The sequence below is a fragment of the Haemorhous mexicanus genome, chromosome 6, assembly GCF_027477595.1.
Source record: "Haemorhous mexicanus isolate bHaeMex1 chromosome 6, bHaeMex1.pri, whole genome shotgun sequence".
Lineage (NCBI taxonomy): Eukaryota > Metazoa > Chordata > Aves > Passeriformes > Fringillidae > Haemorhous > Haemorhous mexicanus.
Window position 1 is genome coordinate 42373624 of NC_082346.1, and position 23149 is coordinate 42396772.

At 43.0% G+C, this 23149-nt stretch overlaps 1 protein-coding gene across 6 annotated transcripts; it reads right to left on the reverse strand.

Moving 5' to 3' along the window:
- Positions 1–20: 20 nt before the first annotated feature.
- Positions 21–22368, reverse strand: ENTPD5 (ectonucleoside triphosphate diphosphohydrolase 5 (inactive)). 6 transcript variants are annotated; one of them, XM_059849961.1, is made up of 15 exons: positions 22228–22246; positions 19798–19912; positions 16638–16913; positions 15361–15440; positions 13960–14103; positions 13531–13606; positions 12594–12629; positions 11661–11749; positions 9008–9087; positions 7743–7804; positions 6214–6315; positions 5225–5365; positions 4830–4886; positions 3245–3360; positions 21–3076 (listed from the first exon to the last, which is right to left on the reverse strand). In XM_059849961.1, the coding sequence occupies exons 3-15, from the start codon at positions 16852–16854 to the stop codon at positions 2990–2992; spliced, it is 1287 nt and encodes a 428-aa protein (XP_059705944.1). In that variant the 5' UTR covers positions 16855–16913; positions 19798–19912; positions 22228–22246; the 3' UTR covers positions 21–2989. The 6 variants fall into 6 exon arrangements, with proteins under 6 accessions (XP_059705944.1, XP_059705942.1, XP_059705941.1 ...); XM_059849959.1 differs by lacking the exon at positions 22228–22246 and adding an exon at positions 21740–21871; XM_059849958.1 differs by lacking the exon at positions 19798–19912 and having other exon boundaries at positions 22228–22368.
- Positions 22369–23149: the final 781 nt, after the last annotated feature.

A 23149-nucleotide genomic window follows, 5' to 3' on the forward strand; every position in this document is an offset into this window, starting at 1 on the left:
CTATACCACAACGCCTTGAATATTATTAAAAATGCTTTAATTACTAAAATAGACAATTCAAGATATTCTGTTTTCGATTCCAAACACCAGCCTCTTGCATTAGACATTTGCCACTCACAAAATTAAACTAAGCACTGCCCATGGCAAGATTTACACATATGGGTGACCAGGATCAGAAATGAACATCAGAAAGAATGAAACTTAAGGAAAGTGAAGTTTTGAAGTGAAAGCCATTACTTGTGCTTTTGCAGTCACTCATATTAGGCAGTTCTTGTTAGTGGCTGGCTCAAAAACATTACAAAGGAGGAGATAAAAATCAGGGATGCAAGTAGAGCTCTTCTCTTAAAAGGCTGCTTACTCTTTAGGTAATAAATAATCTCATTTATTATGCACGAGGGTAAGTGTAAGGACTTGACCGGGTTGTCCAGATCCCCCCACCCACTTGGTTTCAGGTGTAAACAGCAGGGGCTCAATTCTGTTAAAAAGCTCTTTTAACAGAGCTTTTGTTTCTCCGGTAACTGAAGGATCATGCCAGTAACAGAGAGCAGAAGTTCTGCTTCAGTTAATGAATTGTGCCACTGACAAATGAAGGCCCTGAGCATTCAGATTAAATGCAACTTTGGTACTGGGAAGCAGATGCTACCCCCTAGCATTTGTAGTACCAGAGTGTAAGGAAAAGAACGCAGAAAAAACAACTTCCTCTGCATGGTACCCTTCTTCTAGCCCCTCCTTGCTTCAGACAAAACCCAGCCCTCAAGCCCTCCTCAGGGCTAGTGTGTTTAAAGGAGCAGAAAATGCTGCTGCTTCTCCATTCGGTAGAGCATCCCACCTTCAAAACACAGCCTCACTGCTGCCAGCTCTTAGCCCCAGGATCCAGTAAGAGTTTGTCAAGAGTTTGTAATTGGCTCAGACTCAAAGATGATTTCTGGATTAATGAATTAGCTTGTTCTTAGGATAACGCAGCCTGGCCAGTAACCACTGCAACCTACTTTGTGTTTTCTGAGAATACAGAAATGTTCACTGAAGACAAAATGAATGCATTTGCAGTCACCTTGTTCTGCAGACCAGACCATATACCAAGTTTTGCCAACAGTAGCAAGAGGAATAAGAAATGTTATGGTTGAGAAGAGGCCGCAATTACTTTCTTCATGAAACTTCCAGAGAGGAAGGAACAGAACTTTGGTGTGACACAGGAATTTTTCAATGTGGATCTCAAACAGATTCTGGTAAGGAGTACACATTTAGGATGAGCATGTCCTGTTTCAAAAAAGCAGCCTGAATTTATGGCAAAGTGTCAGTGATGAGATAAGTATGGATGGCTCCATCCGCAACCCTTGGCTTGTTGCTGATTGAACTTGTTCAATCAAAAGCACGCCTCACACCCTCGTGCTGTAAAACCTGGGATATGAGAAGCGGTAGCTTAATCAGCCACAGGCAAACTTGCACTGCTAACTAGAGGAAAAGGACTAATGTTCACAGTAAGGCAAATTTCTAAGTCCCCCAAACTGTTTGGCAAGACAATTGAAGACATGAGTGCACAACTTCCTCCCTTTGCAGGGAATTACCAATGATTTTCAAATCCTGTTTGCAGAGAAGGCAGCGTGAGGGCAGTCTTTGGTTTGACAGGAAGGTGTTTTAGAGCAACTGCAACTGGGACAGTTGGGTAACTGCAACTGCCCAACAGGGAAGTGTTCATCACAAGACATCAGTGGCCACAACTTTCCCTTAGTCACATGAGTAATACCTCTTTGTTGTGATGGGGTAAATTCACCTGTACATTACATGTTCCTTGAAGAGGTGAAGACAGTAGCAAGCTGCCAATTATTTCATGGGGTAGAAGAAGCTGGTTTTACTTAGGGTACAGCTGTTTTTACTTAGGGCAATGGATGGGTTTCAAATGGGAGACCACACCTTAGAGCTCGCTCCAGCAAAAGGGACAATGGTGCTCAGACCGCTCACTGGCCCAGCAGGTCTTGCTGGGCTGTGCCATGCCTGCTGTCCTTGGGTTAGCACCAGACTTGACTCTTGGATGAGCACCACCTCAGGTCAGGTGTCCTGAATCAGTTCATACAAGAACCCGAGGAGCACCAGCAGCAGGGGGAAGAAGGCTGTGGGTGTGCCTTGCTGAGAGCAGAGAAACAGAACTGGCTCTCACAGCAAAGTGAGCTGTCAGATCAGCCATTTCATCTGACTGCAATCTCCTTGTGGGTGGAATGTGACAAGCTCTTCTTCTGGCAGTTGAGTTTCAATAGCTGGCACTGCTGCCTCGTTGTGCCAGCACAACTATGTGTTATGACTACATGATAAATGAATAAATTTATCAAGTCTGGTAGTCAGATGTATGGTGTAGCTGCACAGACTTGGAAAAGGCAGCAAAACTGAAACACAAGCACACATTCTGCTTATGAAATGCCTACTGCCTAAAAAAAATGATTGGTAAATTACTATGTTTTAGCCAACACCTTTCCCAAAACCATGCCCAAAGTGTACTTATAGCAGGCCCTTCTTGAAAGACTGGAATATCCTTGCCATGTATTTGCTAAGCTAGCAGCTGAGGTTGGCAGCATCCAGAGCTGTTCACTTTTCTCTGCATCACTGTTGATGCTATTTTTCATTTCTGTATTTAACATCTCACAAGCAAACTTGAGTTTTGTATGTTTAAAATAGAAGGGGGTGTGGGAAGTCATGTGTCTGTAGTCTGCCACCACATCCAGGAACTCTGTGTTTCTAACAAACTTGCTGGTGAAAGCTGGTTTTGAGCCCCTTGCTTTTTGACTTTCTTAAGGCAGATTCTGGATCATTTATGGCAATCACAGTTATAAATCATACTCTCATTAGGCACAATGCCAATCCAGGGTAAAGAGCTGTCATATATTTTTGGTCCATGTTCTGCTCTGTGACCAGTCCAGCTGAACACACCATACCTGGAGATTGCAATTTACTTTCTCAGCATTTTCAGAAATGCTGAAGTCCACAGCAGTATCACAAGTCAATAAGTCATCCCCAGAGACTGCAGCAGGTAAAAGGTAGCACCCAAAGTCCAGCTTGTCTCTATGTTGTTTACTTTCTTTGTCAACTATAAAGGAAGAAAAACAAGTTATTCCTCACAGTTCTCTAGATTCATAAGTTGCACAAATGACAGCAACTACATGTTACAAATCTCGAAAGATTCAGTTCATAATTAGTCAGAAAAATGAACTAATGCATGTTAATCAATAGGGATTTAACTTTTTTTTTTCCTCACCTTTAAGACTGTGTTGTCCCTAAATCCAAAACCTTCCTTTAATAATGCAGTGATGTAAGTGAGATCCATGCAGAGGAAAGGACTGGCTGAGTTGTACCTCTCCATGTTATCACAGACTAGAGAAGGTAAAAAGAAAAAAAAGGGATCTCAGCAAAATACGAACTTTTATCCACATTGTACATTTGAACTGAACTCAAGCCAAAGCTTATTAAAACAAGCCACCCTCTTCTATTAGTGGTTATGCATGACACATGGTACAAGCTACAGAGCTATTCTACAATGCTGGAGAATAAACCATATAGTATATCCAGTTTCTCTTAACTCTATCATAACTACATCTTTTATTACAGCAACATAATCCACACAGCTCTTTTGAAGAGCCTCTGCTAAGAAGAGATGAAGAACTGATAACTAGCAGGGTGTTAGATTACTTATTTTTTCAAGAACACACCATCACTTGTTTTCATCATCTCTCCTCCATGGATGGATCCAGTAATGAATTTCACCTTCTAGGATGGCAGTTTATTTTATTTTTTCCAACCACACTTGTCCAAGGAAATAGAAGAGGCTATTGCCCAACCAACCACTCCCTCGCTGCAGTTAAGTCAAGATTCTGTAGTCAGGGTGACAGTGACTGGAAAATGTATTTACACTTAGCATCATTTTCTAGACCTACTGTTGCTGCCCTGTTCTACCAGCAGCAAGAGCAGAGTTCACTTCCTTCTAAAAAAAGATAAGCAGCATCCTTCTACTATTGAAATGAGATAGAGAAGAATTAGTTCAGGATCACAGAATTGATCTCCTGATGGTCTAAAGCTAAGTAGGTGGTTTGATAATGTTAGGTAAGATCTTAGCTACATCTTGGGAAATAAGCTCTCTCATTATCCAGGGAAAAAATAACACCCATCCCACACTGAAACTTTAGAGCCTAATCCTCCTATTCAAAATCATCCAAGTTTCCAGGGAGATTAAGTTTAACTGAAAAATCATTAAAATTTAGGCCTTATTTTAGTCCTGAACTACGTAATTAAGCATCTTCTGCTGAAAAATATGGTCTTATTGATCACAGTACAGAGATAACTTGCTTTTAGCCATCAGCAGCCAGGCAAGGTGGGAGCTCTTTATCCACAGGAGGTACAAAACTAGAATAAGCATTCAGGAAAAAAGACAGGGGGAGGTAAAGGAATGTGGAAGAGGCTGTCAGACTTAAAAACCTTCTCCCTTAATTTTGTTAGAGATTAAATAGGATTTAAGGTGACAGACTTACAGAATTCAGTGCTCTCTTAAACTCAGAGTTGCAGTTTGACAGAAGCTCTTGATGCAGCAAATTCACTTTCTTTTGTGGTGACTCTATGAACTATCTCCTGAACAGAGCTGTAAAGCCACCAACCCCTCACTGCTCTATCAGTATTGTCTTCTGCATTAGTTAGAGTCTTTGACTAATAAAAGTAACATGACAGGTGTAAGTTAAATAAAGGTTAAATAAATTTGCTTTTCTTCCAAGTCACATTACGTACTGCCTACACATTCATATTTTTGTTATTTCTTGTCCAAACCAGTTTCCCAGCTCATGACAATTAATTACCTTCTTTGGCTTTTCTTTCAAAATCTCTTACTTCCAAAACACCTCCATGTTCATAATCTGAAAAAGATGTGAGAAAACATCATCATAGACCTGACAGCATTTGAATTCTTTATCCAAGTTGACCCTAGAGTGCAACTCAGGGATGCTGCACTAGGAGTGAGACCTGCTTGGAACAGAACACAGAGCTGCAGGTGTACCTGGAGCCCTGAGCATATTTCATGTGCTGAACACCAAACTGCAGTGACAGATAAATGTCACTCCCTCGAGGCATTTTGTGTATTTCCTCTTTCTCAATAACATTCCCTTCCTCTGCTCCCCATGGCTCCAGCCACCAGGGTTCCTCTGGCTACCTTCTGGAAGACATGCTCACATGTAGTAGGTTATCCCAAATTTACCGATTAGGTTGGTGTCAGCTGCTCGATCATAGTAATAGGAGAAAGCATAGAAGGAACTTCCCCGAATCTCATCTGGTTGGTGAAGTTTCCCTTTGACAACCTTGAGTACTTCCAAGTAACAAGGCTTGAATCCTGTTTCTCCTGTCAGGAAAAACACAGACTGGGTGAGCCAAAGAGCATATGCAAGAGATGGAAGAAATAGTGGCAACAGGATGAAAAATTAAAGAAGCAGAGATTAAAGCACGAGAACAAGAGCTTAGATATCCCTTCTGTAATACAACATGGCATCTACACACTGGCAAGGACTCTAAAAGCCCCTCATCAAGTAGAACTAACTGGTTTGAGCAGATCACTGCTGTGTCTGAAAAAAGGGCCACACAAACTACTTCCATGTCAGGCAAAACTCCCATTGACATGCTCTGTGGCCAGCAGAATCTTCTACATTTGTTGCCACTTGTTAGATAAAACCTTGCTTTCTCTCCCCAGCACATTGTAATTTTACCAACCTACTCCACACACACCAAATCTGCAATTCAGCTCTCATGTCCCCAGTCTGTTCAAGTCTATGATGGCAGCAGACTCACCCTCTCTACACAGCACTAGAGACTTACTATTATTAGAGACTTAAAACAGTTCCACAAGTGAGATTAACAGGTAGGCCAAAATGTTTGTACCCTAACACAAACAGAATTTTTGCACTTTGCTCAAAGCCTCAAAAATACCTCTCTTATTTGCACAGGTAATTCTAAACATCTCCTATAAAGGTATGATTTGTAATAAGATATCACAGTCAGAGGACAGGGGTAGAGGTCAGCTACTCTTAGAGCTTCAGATTTTAATCTGGATTTCTCAGAACTCAACCTTTGCAACTGGACAGATATCCTTCATAACCCAATCATCATCAGTTAACTGAGGAAATATTTGACAAAGAAAAACTCAGATTCTGGAGATAAGACATTGTAAAAAAAAAACAAGTCTCCTTAATTTACCTTCTTTGTTGCCACCATACTGATATTTCACTCCCCCAAATTGCCACTCTGCCTCCAACTGCTTTGGCAAACAAGAACTGCGGAACATTTGTCCATCCACAACTGGAAAGAGAGCAGAGAGGAGAGTCAGGAAGCACAGAATTTAACATAGCTATAAATCAATATGCAGAATCAGAAAAGACTGAAAGATCTTCAATAAAGTCTTTAAGTGAAAGTACAAAAATCTGAATTGATGGATGTGGCACTAACTGACTACAAATTGAGGACCAGTCTCAAGTCTGGAAAAGTTGTGTCCATTTTGTCCTGCAAACAGCAGAGCAACCAGGCTTGTAATTTCTTAATGAGATAAATGGTACAAGGGTATCTGGATAATGGCTATTTACCAGAAAAGACAAGAAATGAGAGGTGACAAACACACAGATGCACAAACCCTAATGACAGCAGATAACCAAGACAAACAAAGCAACTGAGCAATGAAGACAAAACTTCTTAAAACAGAGATCAATGGCCACTACAGCTGAATGTACCTTTGACGGGTTCAATCAGAAATACTGTAAATTAATAACTGTAATTATTAAATACTGTAATACTGATAAGAAGAAAACGATTATTGCTGCACACACAGGTCTCACAGAAAAAGCAAACTTCTAACAGTATGCTTGAGGCAGACTCTGGGACAGCAAAATTTGCTGTGGGATGCTTTAGGGAAAGGTTCAAAGGCTGGGAAAAGGGGAAATTAAGGGATCAGGGAAGTGCAAGAATGGCAAACCAGATGGGGACTATAAAACAAGATAGTCCCAAGTAAGCAGGCAGTTGGTCCATGTACTTTTCTGTCTGAGCCTTGTGACCAATCATTGCAGTCTGTCCTATCTTCTTCTTAATCCCTACTCCCAACTATTTTTGAGTACATTCCAGGAATTATCACAAGTCCATCTAGCTGTCAAGTAAGAATCCAGAAGGTGGAAAGATCCCAGGTCCTGGCCAGAGACTAGACAAAAGGCTCAAGCTCTGAGTAAGAGACTGGAAAGACTCAGGAATGTGAGTATGCACTCAGGTTACTGAGTGAGAGCACATGATGTACTCCAGGGCTTCCATCTAGACTAGGGCAGTGCACACAACAGGTCTGGGGAACACCACAGGCCAGGCAGATACCAGAGGGGCCTACAAAGTGGGTTTGGCCTAAGAGCAACCCGAAGGAAAAAGATCTGTTCATACTGCTTATGCTTCTGTGGATGCTTGTAAAGCTGTGTGTTTGTGGCTGGCCATGGTGTTTGTATGCTCCCACATGTGCATTTCTGGAATTTGCACTTGAATGTCCCTGCTGGCTGATCTCAAAAACAGGGAAAAGCAGCTGTCTCACAAGACAACCTCTTAACAAGAGGTAGCTGTTTTCAGACAAATATATACCATCAGAAACATAGAAAAGCACAAGATACAGAAGTGAAGACACACAGGAAATGGGCTGCTGACACAAGGCTAAGTCTAAACATCACTTCATAAATCTTAAATGTTTTAGTATATGAACATACCTTCCATGTTCAAAGCTCCAAGCGTTGCCAGTCTTGCAGCTTTTAGTCCAAACCCCAAATAGCTGTGAACAACAAAATAGACAATATAGTCTTGATTCCTGCACATCTTTTATGCTTTACCCCTAGCCCTCTTCCTAAGTCCTGGAACACCCAAACCAAATTTCCTTCCTCTGATTCCCAAAAGGCTCCTTCTCTAAAACAGAGTTCCCTTTGCCAGAACAACCCTGAGGGCCAAAAGAGTGACACAAATGCAAGAAATACAGAGTTGTAAAATGGGTGAATCTAAAACTGCAGGAAGTGGTTAGAGTTGATGTGGCATTTATACAAGATGATAATGAAAAGCAAAAAAGCACCACCTTAAAAATGAGGGAGGAAGAAGGGTGAGTGCATGGGAATAGGGCAGCCACTCTTATGCAGTGCACACAAAACTATGTGCTCTTAGGGCAGAGTGCAGAACTTCCCACAAAATAGGAACTGTGGCTTTGTGTGAAATTCACCTTTTTTGACTCCACAGGTAACTGCTACATTCATTATAAGCTAGAATATGAACAATGCTTATGAGAATGTCGTCACACATTGCAGCAACACAGCCAGATTAAAATCCTGTTGACTCTTTCATTCCCATCTCAAGTGCCCATTCCCATGGCCACTTACCACTTCTGTAATGTCATTTTAAATGTTTCCAGAATATTCAGAGTTAAACTAACCTCCAGCGCTCTCTCAATTTTTAGGAGATGATTTTTGAATCCCAATTATTTTAGGTGATCTAATGGACTGTATCAATGACTACAGCAATTAGTTACATCAGCAAATGTAAGGAGTAGGAGAGGATGACTATTAGACCAGCTCTGCTGTCAAGTAAGCAGATTCTATAACTGCCTGAGATGGTAATGTTCACTCCACTAAGTCTCAGGAAATCCTCTTTCCAAATCTCTGATCATTTTTTGTTCTGACTACTGGCACAATATCTACCTTTCTGCTTTTTTCAGAATATTTGGCTTGAATCCAGTAATAAGAATTCTTTTCCTTAAATATGGGTTCACAATGCTGTCCCTTCATTTGACAGACTGCCTAATATTCCCTTGCAGTGACATTAACCATGATCCTGGAACGTTTCCAGCCAGCTAATGTCATGTTCCACTTCTACTGTTCCATGCAGATAAGTAGTAAAAAAGTCATGGTCTCTGCTGCTGGTACCAGGATGATGTGGCTGTTAGCTCAGGGGCTGATTTCCCCAGTGGAAATAGCAGTCTTCTGCTCCTCACCTGTGGGTATAGAGCTTGTACGTGCTATTAAACATTTCAAATGAGGTAAGAAAGTCCTCGGGGGTTTCCTTCAGAGTTTCCTAGAAGTTAAGTAAAAGAAAAGAAATGGTTTTGTTTATATTATGCAGTAAAGAATAACCGACTTTAATGTAATATCACAGATATACCCATACAGTTTACTGCACACTTATCTGAGCTGCTTTGAAAACAAAGTACAGCTTTCCAATGCTGCCACTGCTGCAATATCTGCAGCTTTTAACACCCACTTTATTTATATGCATCTTTGTGCTACTTCAATGTATAACAGGGAAGCACAACAGATCAGGATGAAAACACTTTCTAATTCAGGTAACCTGAATTTTTCCAGAGTACTTACATGTTACTCGACATGTAGAGAGTCCCCATCCCCATTACCAGAAATCAGCTGCACTACAAGTGCTATGAACTTTTTCAAGTCACACTAGGCACCTAAACTGAGGTACTCAGAAGAATTAAAAATACAAGGTATAGGCCCCATTTTCACCATGTCAAACGTCTTGCTGGTACTCAAGGAAACACTGTGACCACTCACTCCCAGTCTTAGGGCTGCTTCACCTAACTTAGCCTCTTGGCTCACCACCTCCACTTTTGTCCTCTCAGTCTTCTCTCTGTGCACACCTCCATCCCACTGGTACCCTGCTCTAGCTTCCTGACAGACTAACTCACACTCTTGTAAGGCTGAACAGCATCAGCAATCATTTACTGATTCTTTGTGTCCACTCCCTAAGCTCTCAGTCTCAGTTTCTGCCTTTCCTCCCCTCGTGGCCTCATCCTCCCACGCCTTGGCTCTTTGCACTTTCATTCACTTTTCATCCACAGTTTTTCTGGGCCAAGCAGCACAATCTCTGAGAGAACTGAACCTGCACAGTCCTACAGTTACCATGCAAGTAAGGAGATCCAGATCTGGGTTATTTTTTCTAGAGTCCTAGACAGAAGCCTGCTCAAAGCTGAAAGGAATTTGACGGTATTCAGCTTGAGCTTCTCCTGAGCAAATACAAATCAAAATTTGTTTTGGGTCTCAAGTTGAGACTTGTCACTGTCACATCTTTGGCCTCATACACACAGACTGCCATATTTTGAGTTCTGTTTCTAAACCTTACATCACAAAAGCTATTTAAAGGAGAGATTCTCAAAAAAAAAATTAGTTTGGAGAAAACAACTGTCTTTTTTATGCCCTACTTTTCACAAAAATGAGGCAGACACCAGACAGACAATTTCATAATTACTATGATTGGTTTTCAGTTGCTTTTAGCTTTGGCAATAATGCCATGAAATTAAAATCAGCTCCCTGCAGTTGTCATTGTATGTTTTCTACTTGCTTTTAATTCATATTTAATTAATGAATCTCTTACAGTATTTTGTTCAAAACTAATACAAGAGCAAGCATGTGACTGCCTCAGATTGCAGGAAGGAAAAATCTCCACTGTAAATCAAAGGGAGGTAGGTAACCCCACTAATTCTGTCAGATAGGAAAAACTCCCAAAAACATACTGAGTTTATTTATTTGAACTTGACAACACAGGTGAGAAGCAGACACATTGTACAAGCGTGAACCTTGACTCCACACTGCCCTACAAATTCACACCATTAGTCCTGGTCAGCAGCAAACACTCCAGGCCTTTTCCTGCAAGGCTGGAAGGGGACATTTGAATCCTGAGCTGCAGTTCAGCCTATTTCACAGTTCTATTTATTCTCCAAAACCCTGACATGCAACACCCTTTCCTGTTGGTCCAGTGCCCACTTTAGCAGGTGTTATCAACACAAAACAGAGGACAAGCCCACAGTATACTTGAGGCTTTGCTGAACAGGATAAGGTTGCATGTCATGTTTCAACATAATACACAATTGCAGAATTAGAATATCCTGATGTGAAAGCCATGTGTTTTGCAGCCACCAAACATCCTTTGATAATCTCAAGTTCTATTAAAAAAAAGTTAAAGAAATGACTCCTTCAGAAAGAGTGACATAAACACATCACAATATGAAGGTACAGAATAGGTAATATTCTCATGCAAACTGCAGACTTGGGTCTCAGTTCAAACTGTTTCTAAACAGCTATAGAACTAAAAAATCCAGCAGATGTGTCTGAAGGACAGAGAGCAGAATGCTCAAAAGGAATGAGAAGAAACTGATAAGAAAACAGAGAACTGACTGTGCTGCTATTAAAGAAATTTACCCTATACAACACTCCTCCCCTCCGAAACATAGTGAAGATCTGTTATCAGACTCAAATGGGAAAAAAAAAAATAGACCAGCCCCTACATTTCTTCTAATATTCAAGAATACTACCTAGAAATGTTGCACATTTGTTGAATACACAGCAATATCAACATTAATAGGGCTTTCCCAGCCTGAGTCTAGAAAACAAAAGCTGTTTCTTTTTGGCTTTACTCATTTGCTTTCTTTTTATTTCCTCATGATTCAGGCTCCTTTGTTTGCAAGCGCCTAGCAGCCAGCTGCTGATCTCAAAGGGAACAGAAATACAGATATTCTGTAAACTATGGATGTTCTGCTTGTTCCACTGCTGACGAAGTGGTACCAGAGAGTGCAGCAGTGCTCAGGTCTCTCCACCAGCCTTGCAGTCCCAACCCACGCACTTTTAACCACTCCTCACCTCAAACCGTGGCAGGAATGTGATTTGGGTTGAGGCTCCTCCCAAGTCCAGAATCCCAACAGTTTGCTGGTTCTGGCCAGACAGCTGCCCTGCAAACAACACCGTGCTCAGAACAGCCCCAAGTGCACAAATGCTGAAATGCAGACACTGTGTGGATGTTCAGGCAGCCACCAGGTGATCACAGCAATACAAGGAGGGCTGAGCTGCCCTTCAAAGAAAAAACCTCAGAGAGAACAGGCAGGCAAACAGAAGGTATTATGGAATGAGACACAGACTTTCTTCCTTGGATTCCAATCTCTCCTCCAAAGAGACAAAAGCAGATAAATCTCCAGGTATCAAGCAAAAGCTGAAAGTAAGAGACAAAGCGTCTCCTGCAGAAGAGTGTCAGGGAGAGTACACAAATTTTGTAACCACCATATAGCTGTGCAAAAGCAGTAGGGGAAGGAAGGGCAGTAAGAGGCAAACCAGCTATTGTAATTTCTCTTCACCCAGAGCAGCCTTTTTGCTTGCTCTTCTATCCACTAGAGTACTGATTTTCTTTTCACTAGAGTGGACTCTCAGAAGCTCTTAGAGCCAGTAGTGCTAAGGCACCCCATGCCCTGCAACACCACTGCAGCTGCACAGCTCACGCTGGGATGAAGAACACTGCAAGGCCTTTTTCCCACACATTAGCAGTACCACTCCCCAAAGCATGTTAGGGAAACCAGCCTGCCAGTGCCTCCAAGATCTGAGTAAATTCTGGCACCTTCAGGGTTAAGATGTCTCCTTATTACTACAGACTCTGGAACACAGTCTGCCCAAGGCAATACATTGCTTTGGCACTGGTGAGAGAGCAGGCAGAAAAAACATGGCCAAGGCAGAGGAACTTAGGGTGATCACCTCCACAGAAGATACTCAAGTTCAAGTTTAGAGTAGTTATACAGAATTAATTACCTGTCAAAAAGTTCACAGTGATCCAGGCTAAAATTCCTGCAATGAGTGAAAAAAAAGAAAAAAAAAACAACCCAGTCACCATTAAATACTCCCACAATCTCCTGCCCACTGTTACCAGCCCTCCACATGTTATTTATTTACCTGGAAGTCATTACTAGCTTAACCCAACCACCCCAGACTTCAAAGATTAATTAAAACTCATAATTAAATTACATGATGCATTATTGATTCATACAAGTCTCATGAGCTGAAATAGGTAGGACTTTGTAATATCCATGCAACTGCAGCATACATAAATCATACCTATTATCCAAACAACATACAAAGAAATAATGAGCTGACACAATGCACAGTTTCCTTGGGCCTGTTTTTGCAGTCCAGCATTTCAATTCCTAATCTGAAAACTGCATTCACACCACTATGTGTTTTAATCTTAAGGTTTCTATAATTACACTACAGACAGAGCAGCAACCAGTAAAACACAAACAGCTCCTTTGACTCCAGTGGCTTGCTTGACACTTATATGATTCTCACCCAAACATAGGCAAACATGTGACAGTAGAAGAGGGAGGGATTTTAAATAAACTTGGCATGCCCCATGCTCTATTATGTAGCCTTTCAGAGGTGGACACCACCAGTTCCCTGGAGCAGGCTTCAGCTGGTCAGCCTGCATCAGGCAATGCTTACTGTTGAGACAAAGTTTTGATCTGAAACTTGTGAAATCTCTTTGTGTATCTGCATTTGTAGCCCAACAGGTGACCAAGTAATGAACAGCACCTCAAAAAGGCAGGATTGCATTGCTTCAAACAGGGCCAGAAACCTTTTATTTTTTTCTGCTAAGTTTAGGGACCACTTTTCTTTCCCTCTCATGTTCCTAAGCTATCCCTCTTTTTCCCATATCTCTTTGCTTTTACTTTTTACCCCTCCTAAAACACACCTTCATGAGACCCGTCCATGATGCCAACACTGTCCTCTGGAACCAGGAATGGTGATTCCTCAAAGACTTCTTTCACCTGAGGAAAGAAATAGTGATTAGATTTCCTGGTCTTCAGAGACTTGTTCTGCTCTGAGGGTGACGAAGTTTTGTCCTACACAGCAGGAGAAACTAAAACAAGTGTGTGGAGTAGGGGCTAGGAAAGAAAGGAAAGAACTATTGTAGGTCTCTCTCCATGCCTTCCACCACAGCAAGACACAGGATTTCAGGACCAGATAAGACACTCTGAGTTTCATGCTATTGTGAGATTTACAGTCTCTTTTCAGAGATGAAATTCTCTTATGCTAAACAGAATAGAGAACTGAATTTAAAAAACAAAAAAAGATGAAACAGGGAGAACAATACCATGCATCCAAAACAACTTAGCACTACCTCTGAAAGCAGAGCCTGAGCTTTCTCCTCTGACAGCAAGCGAAGTCCAGCCGTGGCTTTTAACACTACTGGGGTCTTTTTCCAGAGATGAGGTGGCACAGCATCTACAGCCATGTCCAGCAATGTTTTGACAGTTTCAGCACCCTAAAAGGAAAGATATGCTTTTTATATGGTTTCCTCCTACAGGCCACCAGAGAATAGGCCTCTCAGTTTCCCCCCAAAACTTGTGAGAACAGTATTCACTAGCAGAAGATACCCACACCCAAGATAAGTAGAAAAACCATGCCAGACATCTCATTAGTACATTAAACAGAGTATCTGCATTCGAAGGAAAGGTGTATTCACAAATATATTTTAGGGAAGATAAATAGAATTGTTTGTGGAAGGCATTTTTTTGGAAGGATGGAGGGAGGTGAGGGAACTGATTACCTGACAAACCTAAACATCTTGCAGTATGGTGAAACTAAATGGTGCAATTACTGACTGAGGCAACCAAAGCAAGGGGAAACATCTGTAGATTTCACTAAATGCAACATAAGAATTCCAATAGCAAATACTGTAATTAAAATGCCAGCTGTGCAATGATTACCACAGAAGGTACAGACGTCACTGCTGGCTCTCAATTATTTCCACGGCTCTAACAATCACAGTTTGGCATTAGCAATAAACATTCTCCTGTGAAATGCCTAGAAATTTCTTTTGGGCTGAGTTCTCCTCTCCTATCCAACAAACAAGTTTTACTGAAATCATAGGTGACCTTATCAAAGTTTTTTTAAAATCCCAAATCCATTCACTCTTCCATAAAGTGTCACACTCAAATTCCCGTCCCATGGAATCCAACTGAGCAAAACGAGAAACCTGAAATCTCCATAATGCTAGCCCCCAACTTCAAGGCTGCTGAAGCACACAAAATAGAGGATCTAATCTATCATTTCTCTGGCACCTCCTCTAGTTTGTGAAAGAGCTTCCTGTCAGCACAGGGGGTCTGGAAAATGGCAGCTTACTTCAGAACTGAGAAAATTATTTCTAAATGAGACAGAGTATGCATTTATTCATATTTGGGGTAGCTGTAGAGGAAATAAACACTGAATATGGATGCGGCTAGAGACAAAAATCACTTTGTCTTTGAAATTCCCAAAGGCATACAGTCTAGTTATATAAACATTTAAGCAATTAATTAATCCACTGTTCCACTGATGAAACATGTAAAACACCAGCTCCTATTTCACCACGTTGAACTTAACTTACAAAAGTAGAGGAACAGGTTTAGAGAGACAGCAGTAGAACTTTCACATTTCTTCTTGACTTTTTGCAATTGCAATCAGTAATACTTCAACTTGGTAGAATCTAATGATATAACAGAAGCACGACCAACTCCCAGGGAATGAAGGCCAGTCCTACCTTTTCAGGCTGATCAGCATATGCAGACAGACCTGGCTTCACAGACTCAAAGATTTCCCCTTCCACCTCTGGAAGATTTTCTGCACAAACAAAACATTACATGATACAGTCAACAACTCAAATCTTATTCTGTAATTTCCAAAAGGTTGCCTTGAACTTGTGTGAAGTGACTATTCTTGATTCTCCTTGCAAACAAGATTATTCCCCTCCTGAAACAAGGCTTGTTCCTTTACTTCAGGAACATATTTAGCAGAAACTTGCCCTTGTACCCTCCAAGTTCACAAACAATTTATTAATAACATGTTGTTATAATTAAAAGTATGTTCACTTAGCATTTGTGAACTACAGTAAGTTACAACAATGCAGCATAACTGTCACCTATTATTAATAAAATTTCTTTCCCTTTCTGTCCTTAAGTGAATTGTGAAATACTAGTGCATATTAAAACACACACCATCAATTCCCAATTATCCTTAGGTGATTCATCCAACTCAGACAGAAGAGAGCTGACTGTGCTCAAGCACTTGGCTGAGAAGCCAAACAAGTTTGATCACTGCTCCCAGAGTAGTTTGGGTGCAGATGCTACCCCTGAGTATTGCATACTGCAATCCAGGCTGAGTCAAACACAACTGGACCTTCCAAACCATGGATGAAGCCAAGCAAAAACACATAAGTACTATGTCCCAGCAGCCAGCCCTCAACCTTTGCAAACGTGCTGGCTCACTCTACCCAAGCTACTTCATCCTCCTGAATCCTGTCACACGTGCAGCCAAAATTGGGCACCTCTGCACCATGTGAGCACCAGATACACTGGAGTGTGGAGCATCTCAGCACACTTCTCCTGGAAATGGCCCAGATCTTCTGTACTTAATAGTTCTTTAATTTACTGATTTTAATTTGCTACAAAATGTGACATAAACGTATGCAGAATTCAAGTATCTCTTGATAAAATGTAAGGTAACGTGCAACCTGACAAAACCAGCATAAGTATCTTTTCATCTCAGTGAGATATTCCTTTTAAGCAGCTGCATAGATGAAAATGTTTGAAAATTTAGAATTCTTCAGTATAACCAGAACTGTATCTCTGAGACTCAAAATACCTACAAAAAAGGTATTTACACAGCAAAATACCTTGACAAATGAACAACAAACACCTGCAGGAGGACCATTTGAAGGACAAACTGTAGAAATCTTCAGCTGCCCCAAATGCTGAGCTGGCAAAAAACAAAACTGTTTTGAGAAGTTGGAACCTAAGTCAACATACATGGGGGTCTTACCTGGGCTCTTCTGCACAAAGGTGTAAATATGAATACGGGTTCCAGTGCTTCCTGCGTCAAACATGATGCCATAAAAAGTGTTTGCTTTGGCATTTATAGGGCACACATTAGGTGGAAAGAACTCCTGAAACCACATTTCCCTGTTTGAATGTGAAAGAACAAAGGGCAAAGAGGAAAATGCCAATGCTATAAGGATGGGAAGTCTGGAAGATGCCATCTTGCCAGGACCTTGAGGCTGTCAAGCACGTATCAGCAATCACAGGGCTGCAGAAGGTCCTGAAGAGTTAAAAAAAAAAAACAGAAAGAAGGAATGGAAATTACCAAGAGCTCTCTCCTTTAAAATTCTGTTAAAAAAGATAATAAATAAATAAATCATTCTGTACACATACACTCTCCCTTTAGGTGCTTTCCAACACCTCATCCACAAAGAGTTTATTGCACTTAGTGCTACAATTATATCTAACTAATTTGTTCTTTCAGAGTCAAGGTCTCTCCATTTCCCAAGCGCAGAAGAGATGGAGTAGTTTGCTTTCCAGTATTTCTAGTTTCGACTTTTAGACAATTTCTTTCTCTTATTTGTCTTGCAGATTTTCAATATTCAGAGTCTCCAGTACCTCCTCCCAAAAGCCCAAATATTATTTGAAAACCAGCATTGCCAGAGGGGAACTGTGGGCAGAATCACTTTAACATTTACACACTTGAGATGCTGTGGCAGAACACAAGTATTATTCAGAGTCACAAACAAAGAGAATTTCATCTCAGGCTAAGAACAGCTGCTGGGAAGAATCAGCACACAGAGGGAATGAAGGCATATCCTTCCAGCAGCATCCCCATCTCTGAGAAAAGCCTGAGCTGCACCAGAGGGGCTGTAGTGCACCTCAGCTCTGCCTCTCTGTATTTTTTCATATTTTTCTTTTCTGTCTTTTTTGTTATATTTTTATTTTTAGAATTATAAACAACAACAACAACAAAAAAAATCATAGCAAACCCCACACACTCTCACAAACCTAAAGCAGTTGCCCCAAACACTCAGTTTGCTTACAAAGCTCCTAACAGCGTCCCACACTGCTACACAGTATTGGCTATCAAGATACAACTACATCATCCCTTAACACCTATCCCTTTGCATGTGTTTTTCCTAAGATATGTTAATAAAAGACATGGGCACAGAAATCATGGGGTGCCCAGGTAAAAAGAAGGACAATATCTAGGCATCTTTAACAGCAGAAAAGAGCATGTGGCCAGATGTCCCACCATATGCAGTATCGCCTGCACCAACCTACACCCAGAGCACTGTGCACACAGAAGGTGCAAACAGCTCCTTATCACTTCCCAGACACTTGGTAACACACGCATCCACCCACAGCACTGCAGATTCTACTTTATATGGCTGTTCATCAGCTGTGCTCAAGACCCTTGCCCACTGCTTGCTCTTACATTTGACTGTCTTTTACAATCTGCTCAGCCCCACCATGTTCATGCTCTTGAAATCTTCATTTGCTGCCTCTATCCTACATAGATTCATTCCTAAACCCTCTCCTTTCCTTTCTATGTGTGTTTACTCTAGCCTCTATTTCCTCACACCTTTCTCCCACACCCAAAAGGCTCACTTATACTCCACTACCTTTTATCCCAGATTCAGCCCTTGTAAGACTTTTATTATTTCCATTCTTCACCTTTGTCCCCAGTTACAGCAAAGGGAGATGAACTTTTACCCATTCCCAGCAAAAAACCATCACATTCCTCAGGCATCTCTCTAACTCACTCCAGCATTCTGCTATGTCTAGAGCCACAAAGTGCACAGCCCACTGCAGATGGGTAACCTCACCTGTCTGCTGTGACCTTTATTTTTATCCTCCCATTTCAAACAAATGCAGAAATGCAGGCAGAGACTCCTGATCCTCTCTGCCTTAGAAGCACACTCTGAGAAGAACTCAGCACAATTCCACTAGCAGACAACAGCCCTGGCCAGCATCTGTGACAAATCAACTCCAACTGCAGTAATTTCTAAAGCATAAAAATTTTAGGTGGAAAGAAGTAAAGAGGTAGTTCTGTAACAAAGTGCTCTCCTGGAGAGGCTTGATGAGAAGTGCCAAGCAGTTTGGCAGTTTTGTAGCCATGGATTTGTACTAAGATGCAGCTGGCATTACCCAGGTCTGCTTCATCACAGCAAGGAGGGCCACTGAAAATCCAAGCAGCTGCACTGCTTTAACAGAACATAAGGTGCCTTAGTGAGAGCCACCTCCCAGCAGGCTCGAAGAGGTGTTCTTATTCTCATGCAATGTAAGGATTTTGTTTAATGAACTATCACAAATGCAACCCAAGCACCTGTCTTAAGAACAAACTCCAGAGTCCTATTACAAACAGCACATGTGACAGTTATGTAAGCCTCAGAATCTCTGATGATCCGAAAATATCTGAGCAACTGCCATCATTAACTCACACTTTCCTTATCAGACCTAGAGAACCTTAGTCTCGCATGAAATTCCCTCACGAAGCTTCTCCTCTCTATCTCATCTCAGATATCCTCCACCATATCACACCTTCTGTTTTCTACATTTCCCCTGACTTTTTTTTTCTCCTTTTATACTTCTAAAGACAAATAAAACCCTAACAAAACAACAAACTTACAACCAATCACCATGACATTTTATTTTTCCTCTCCCTCATTAAGAATGGAAAGCCCACACTGAGCCCCTTCAATGACTGGTGAAGTCCATTTAATCAAGCACACCAGCAAAACAATGTCCACAAGAATGACAACAGATGAGAGTAAGAAATCAGAGCAAGAGAGAGAAGCCAGCAGAGCATGACAGAAATGGAAAAAGAATGTGGAAAGACAGAATTGAAAGTATGGAAGAAAAAATTCAGAGTAGAAATAGACAAGACATAAGTTATTGAGAAGGTAAAATATTTTCAAAACAGTTCCTCTCGAACAACTTAAAAGTCCTAGCTGGTATCAGAACTCAAGAGGGTGGAGAAAATTAACAATAAGCAGAAAGGTGAAAACAGAGTAATTGTTATGTGAGCACAAGCTTATTAATGCAATCAAGCAGTCCAGCGAGGTAAAGCCTACAGCTCCCCATCAACAGGCTCAGTTACTGTCCTTCAGAAGGAGCAGTAACAATCAGCATTGACCATGAACACGTTAGGCACACACCTGAAGCAGGATGGAAGCAACAGCTATTCCACTCCAGGGACTCCTAATGAAAACCACCTCCAGAGCACCACGGCAAGAGACACTGCGCCTGCACTGCCTTCACCTCTGCTGCCAGCTAACAGGAGTGGATGACGGATAAGGCAAATTATAAGGTCATGAAGGCACATCAAATACCAATCGAGTTGTTTTATTCAAATTTGAGTTTATCATTACTCAATACAAGCAGTGAAACATGCTTATATAACTATACAGGATGAATTTCAAGAAGTTGAAAGTTAACTTGAGTTCAAGTTAGTAAAACATTTACACAAAAACTACAGTTGACCTCCACATCTCTGAGGCCTGAGCCAGCAAAATGGGACAGAACACTCATTTCCCAATGCAGAGAAACACATGTAAATGTCATCTGTACACAGCAGATTTTAGGTACTAAATGAAAAAACTGAAGTACTTCCAATATAAAAAATTTGGGAGCTATGCAAACTCTATGATCCAGAAATACTGGGATGTTCCAAGACTGAAAGCATGAATAAGAAAAAAAAACAAAAAAACAAAACAAAAAAAAAAACCAACAAAAAAAACCAACCAAAGTGTTGGGCTTTTTACCAGAAGTAAAAACTATACCACAATAATAACTAACCTTAAGACAGTAAAACACAACCTTACTTGGAGCTCACCATACACAGAAACACTGGTAATTTTCAAGACAAGAAATATTCTAGACTTGACTATTTCTGACAAAATAACACACAAAACACAAACCCCACAACAGAAGCATCTCCCTGTAAAAATTAATATGATCTGAGGGGAGGGAGAAGCAGCGTACCGGAGATCCACAAGAATTTCACTTCTGTTTCCTAACATAATATTAGTAAATATTTGGAGGCATACAAAAATATTCAAAAATAATTATAAATATTAATTATATAAATACAGGCAAATATTTTACAAAAATAACTATTTTAGGAAGCAAAATTGCAGAATTCAATTAATATTCTTCCATGCTGAAGCACACCAGAAATCATTCAGAATGGAAACTCTTCTGTGCTAAAACAGTAACAAAATCTATTTTCCAGATGAGCAGCTCTTATGGTCACAAAATCTATTTCCCAGATGAGAGCTTTAACACTTAACACTCGTGGCTAAATAAATACTTTTTAACCTTTTTTTCCCCAGAAAAAAGAAGTTATTACATTTCTTTCTGGAGTTACTTTTATCTATTGAAAAAAAATAGCTTTCTTGGATTCTTTTGACAAAAACTTAAGCTTCTTAAAAGTACACTGTTTAGAAGACCCAATAGAAGGAATAACTGAATTCAAAGGTAGAATTTCCCAGTATTTCCATAAAAATAATGGCACATGCACACATAAATTTTCGGTAAAATTCTGGCTCTACAGCTTTAAACTCCAGGGGGAAAAAGTAGAACCAACTCACAAACATGCGTTATCAGAAGTTTTAATCTTTCTTCCCCCGTACCGAGGCTCCAAATACACATTATTTATTTATTCACTTTTCTGGCCAAGTGGGTTTTCAATTTTCCTCTTTAATTAGCCCAAGGCAGCATTTCCAGGAAACCGCTACACCGCGGTGCGGGCACCCCTCCCGCGCGGCGAACGCGCACACCTGCGGGGCTCTAACGGCACCTTTTCCTTTTCCTGGCACAGCCGCTATTCCTGGAAAACAGACCTTGGCTGCCGGCAGCCGTGGGGCGCTCAGGGCTCTGCCTGCATGCCGGGCTGGGAGCGCCCGGCGCTGGCTCCAGCAGCCGCTCCCCGGGAGTGCCCGGGACACGTCGCCTCAGGGCCCCGCTCGCCGCCGCCGCCCTGGGGCTGTTGGTTCCGTCCCTGCCGCGCATCCGAGCGCCAGCGCGTCCTGCCTTGCTCCACTTCCCACAGCTGAGACCTAAACCCTCGCCCTGAGCACGCCCCAAAACCTTCCCTACCTGCCTTCCCTCTCCTCTGGCAAAAACCTCCGCGGTCCCCCCTGTGCCCCGGCGGCGAGCGCGGCCCGGGACCCGCAGCTCTTCCCGGAGCCGGCAGCGGTGGCGCAGGGCAGGAACGCCCGCAGGAACGCCCGTCCCCTCCTCACCGGCCGGCCGGCGCTATCACTCGACCGGGACGGGGCGTCCTCCCGCCCGCCCCTGGGGATAACGGGGACGCCGGCGCAGCTTGAGCGTGTCTCCCGCTGCCTGCCCGGCCTCGCACCCAGCGGAGCGCCCTCCCGGGACGCCGGGACCGAGCACGGCTCGGGGGCGTTCACCCAGCCCGGGAGCAGCGGGACGGCGGCCGCCCCGCGCGCGCTCCCGATCCCGGCGCCGTTGACACCGGGGGGACGGGGGGGAGGGGGCAGACGGCGGGCGCGCGGTGTCCATGGCAGCGCGCGGACGCTGCCGCGCCCCTCCCCCCGCCTCCGCCGACTGCGCGCGCTCACCGGCCGCTCGCGGCGCCGCATCCCGCCGGCTCCGCGCGCCGCGTCACCGCTCGCCCACGTGACGCGCCGCCCGTCGCGGGAGTTGCGCGTGTCGGGCGCGCGCCGCCCGGCCTCCACGGGAACGCGCGTCCCTCCCGCCGGGTCCCGGACGCCGCTCCCGGCGCGCAGCCACCCGTGCGTGGCGCAGCTCCCGACGGCCGGGCCGGGCCGCCGCCGGGCGCGGGTGGGAGGGCGCGAGCTCCCCGCAGGCAGCGCCCGTCCCGCCCTGGCCATGGTGTGGGGCGTCAGCGCCCCCCGCGGGCGGGAAGGCGCCAGGCGGGTCGGGCCGCCGGGACGGCCCCGTGCCGCCGCCGCCCGCCCGCTCCCGCAGGAGCCCGGCGGCCGGGCTTCCTGCTCCGCTCCTTCGCGAGGGAGCGCTGAACACCGGGGCGAGCCCGGCGGAGCGGCGCGGCCGTGGTCGGGGCCTTCAGCATGCCGTGGCCAAGGAGGGGCTGATGCTCTTGTTCAGCTCGAAAAAAGAGAAAGCTGGCAGGGAATGTGCTGGGTTTGCTCCTTGGAGGAGGCTCTAGAGAAAACGGAGCCAAACTCTACTCAGAGCATGAAAAAGAAGCCCTGTGCTGTGGCTCCCATTTGCTATATCACAGATTCTTTCACTTTACCCTTATTCCTACTTTTCTAAATCCAAATACCAAGAAAACTCCTTTTACAGATAGAAAAAGAAACTCAAAATGGAAACGAAAATATTTTAACATCCTATTTATTGAACAAGAAGATACAAAGCTGATCCCCAGACATTGATGAGGTGCGTTGGGAGGAGACTATTTTCTTGCTCATGTGCCAGTGCTTGCATTCAGCCTATCTAGTATAAAGGATCTTACTTGGACCTTTTTCCAGAGCGCCAATTTTCTTTCTGTATCTGTCA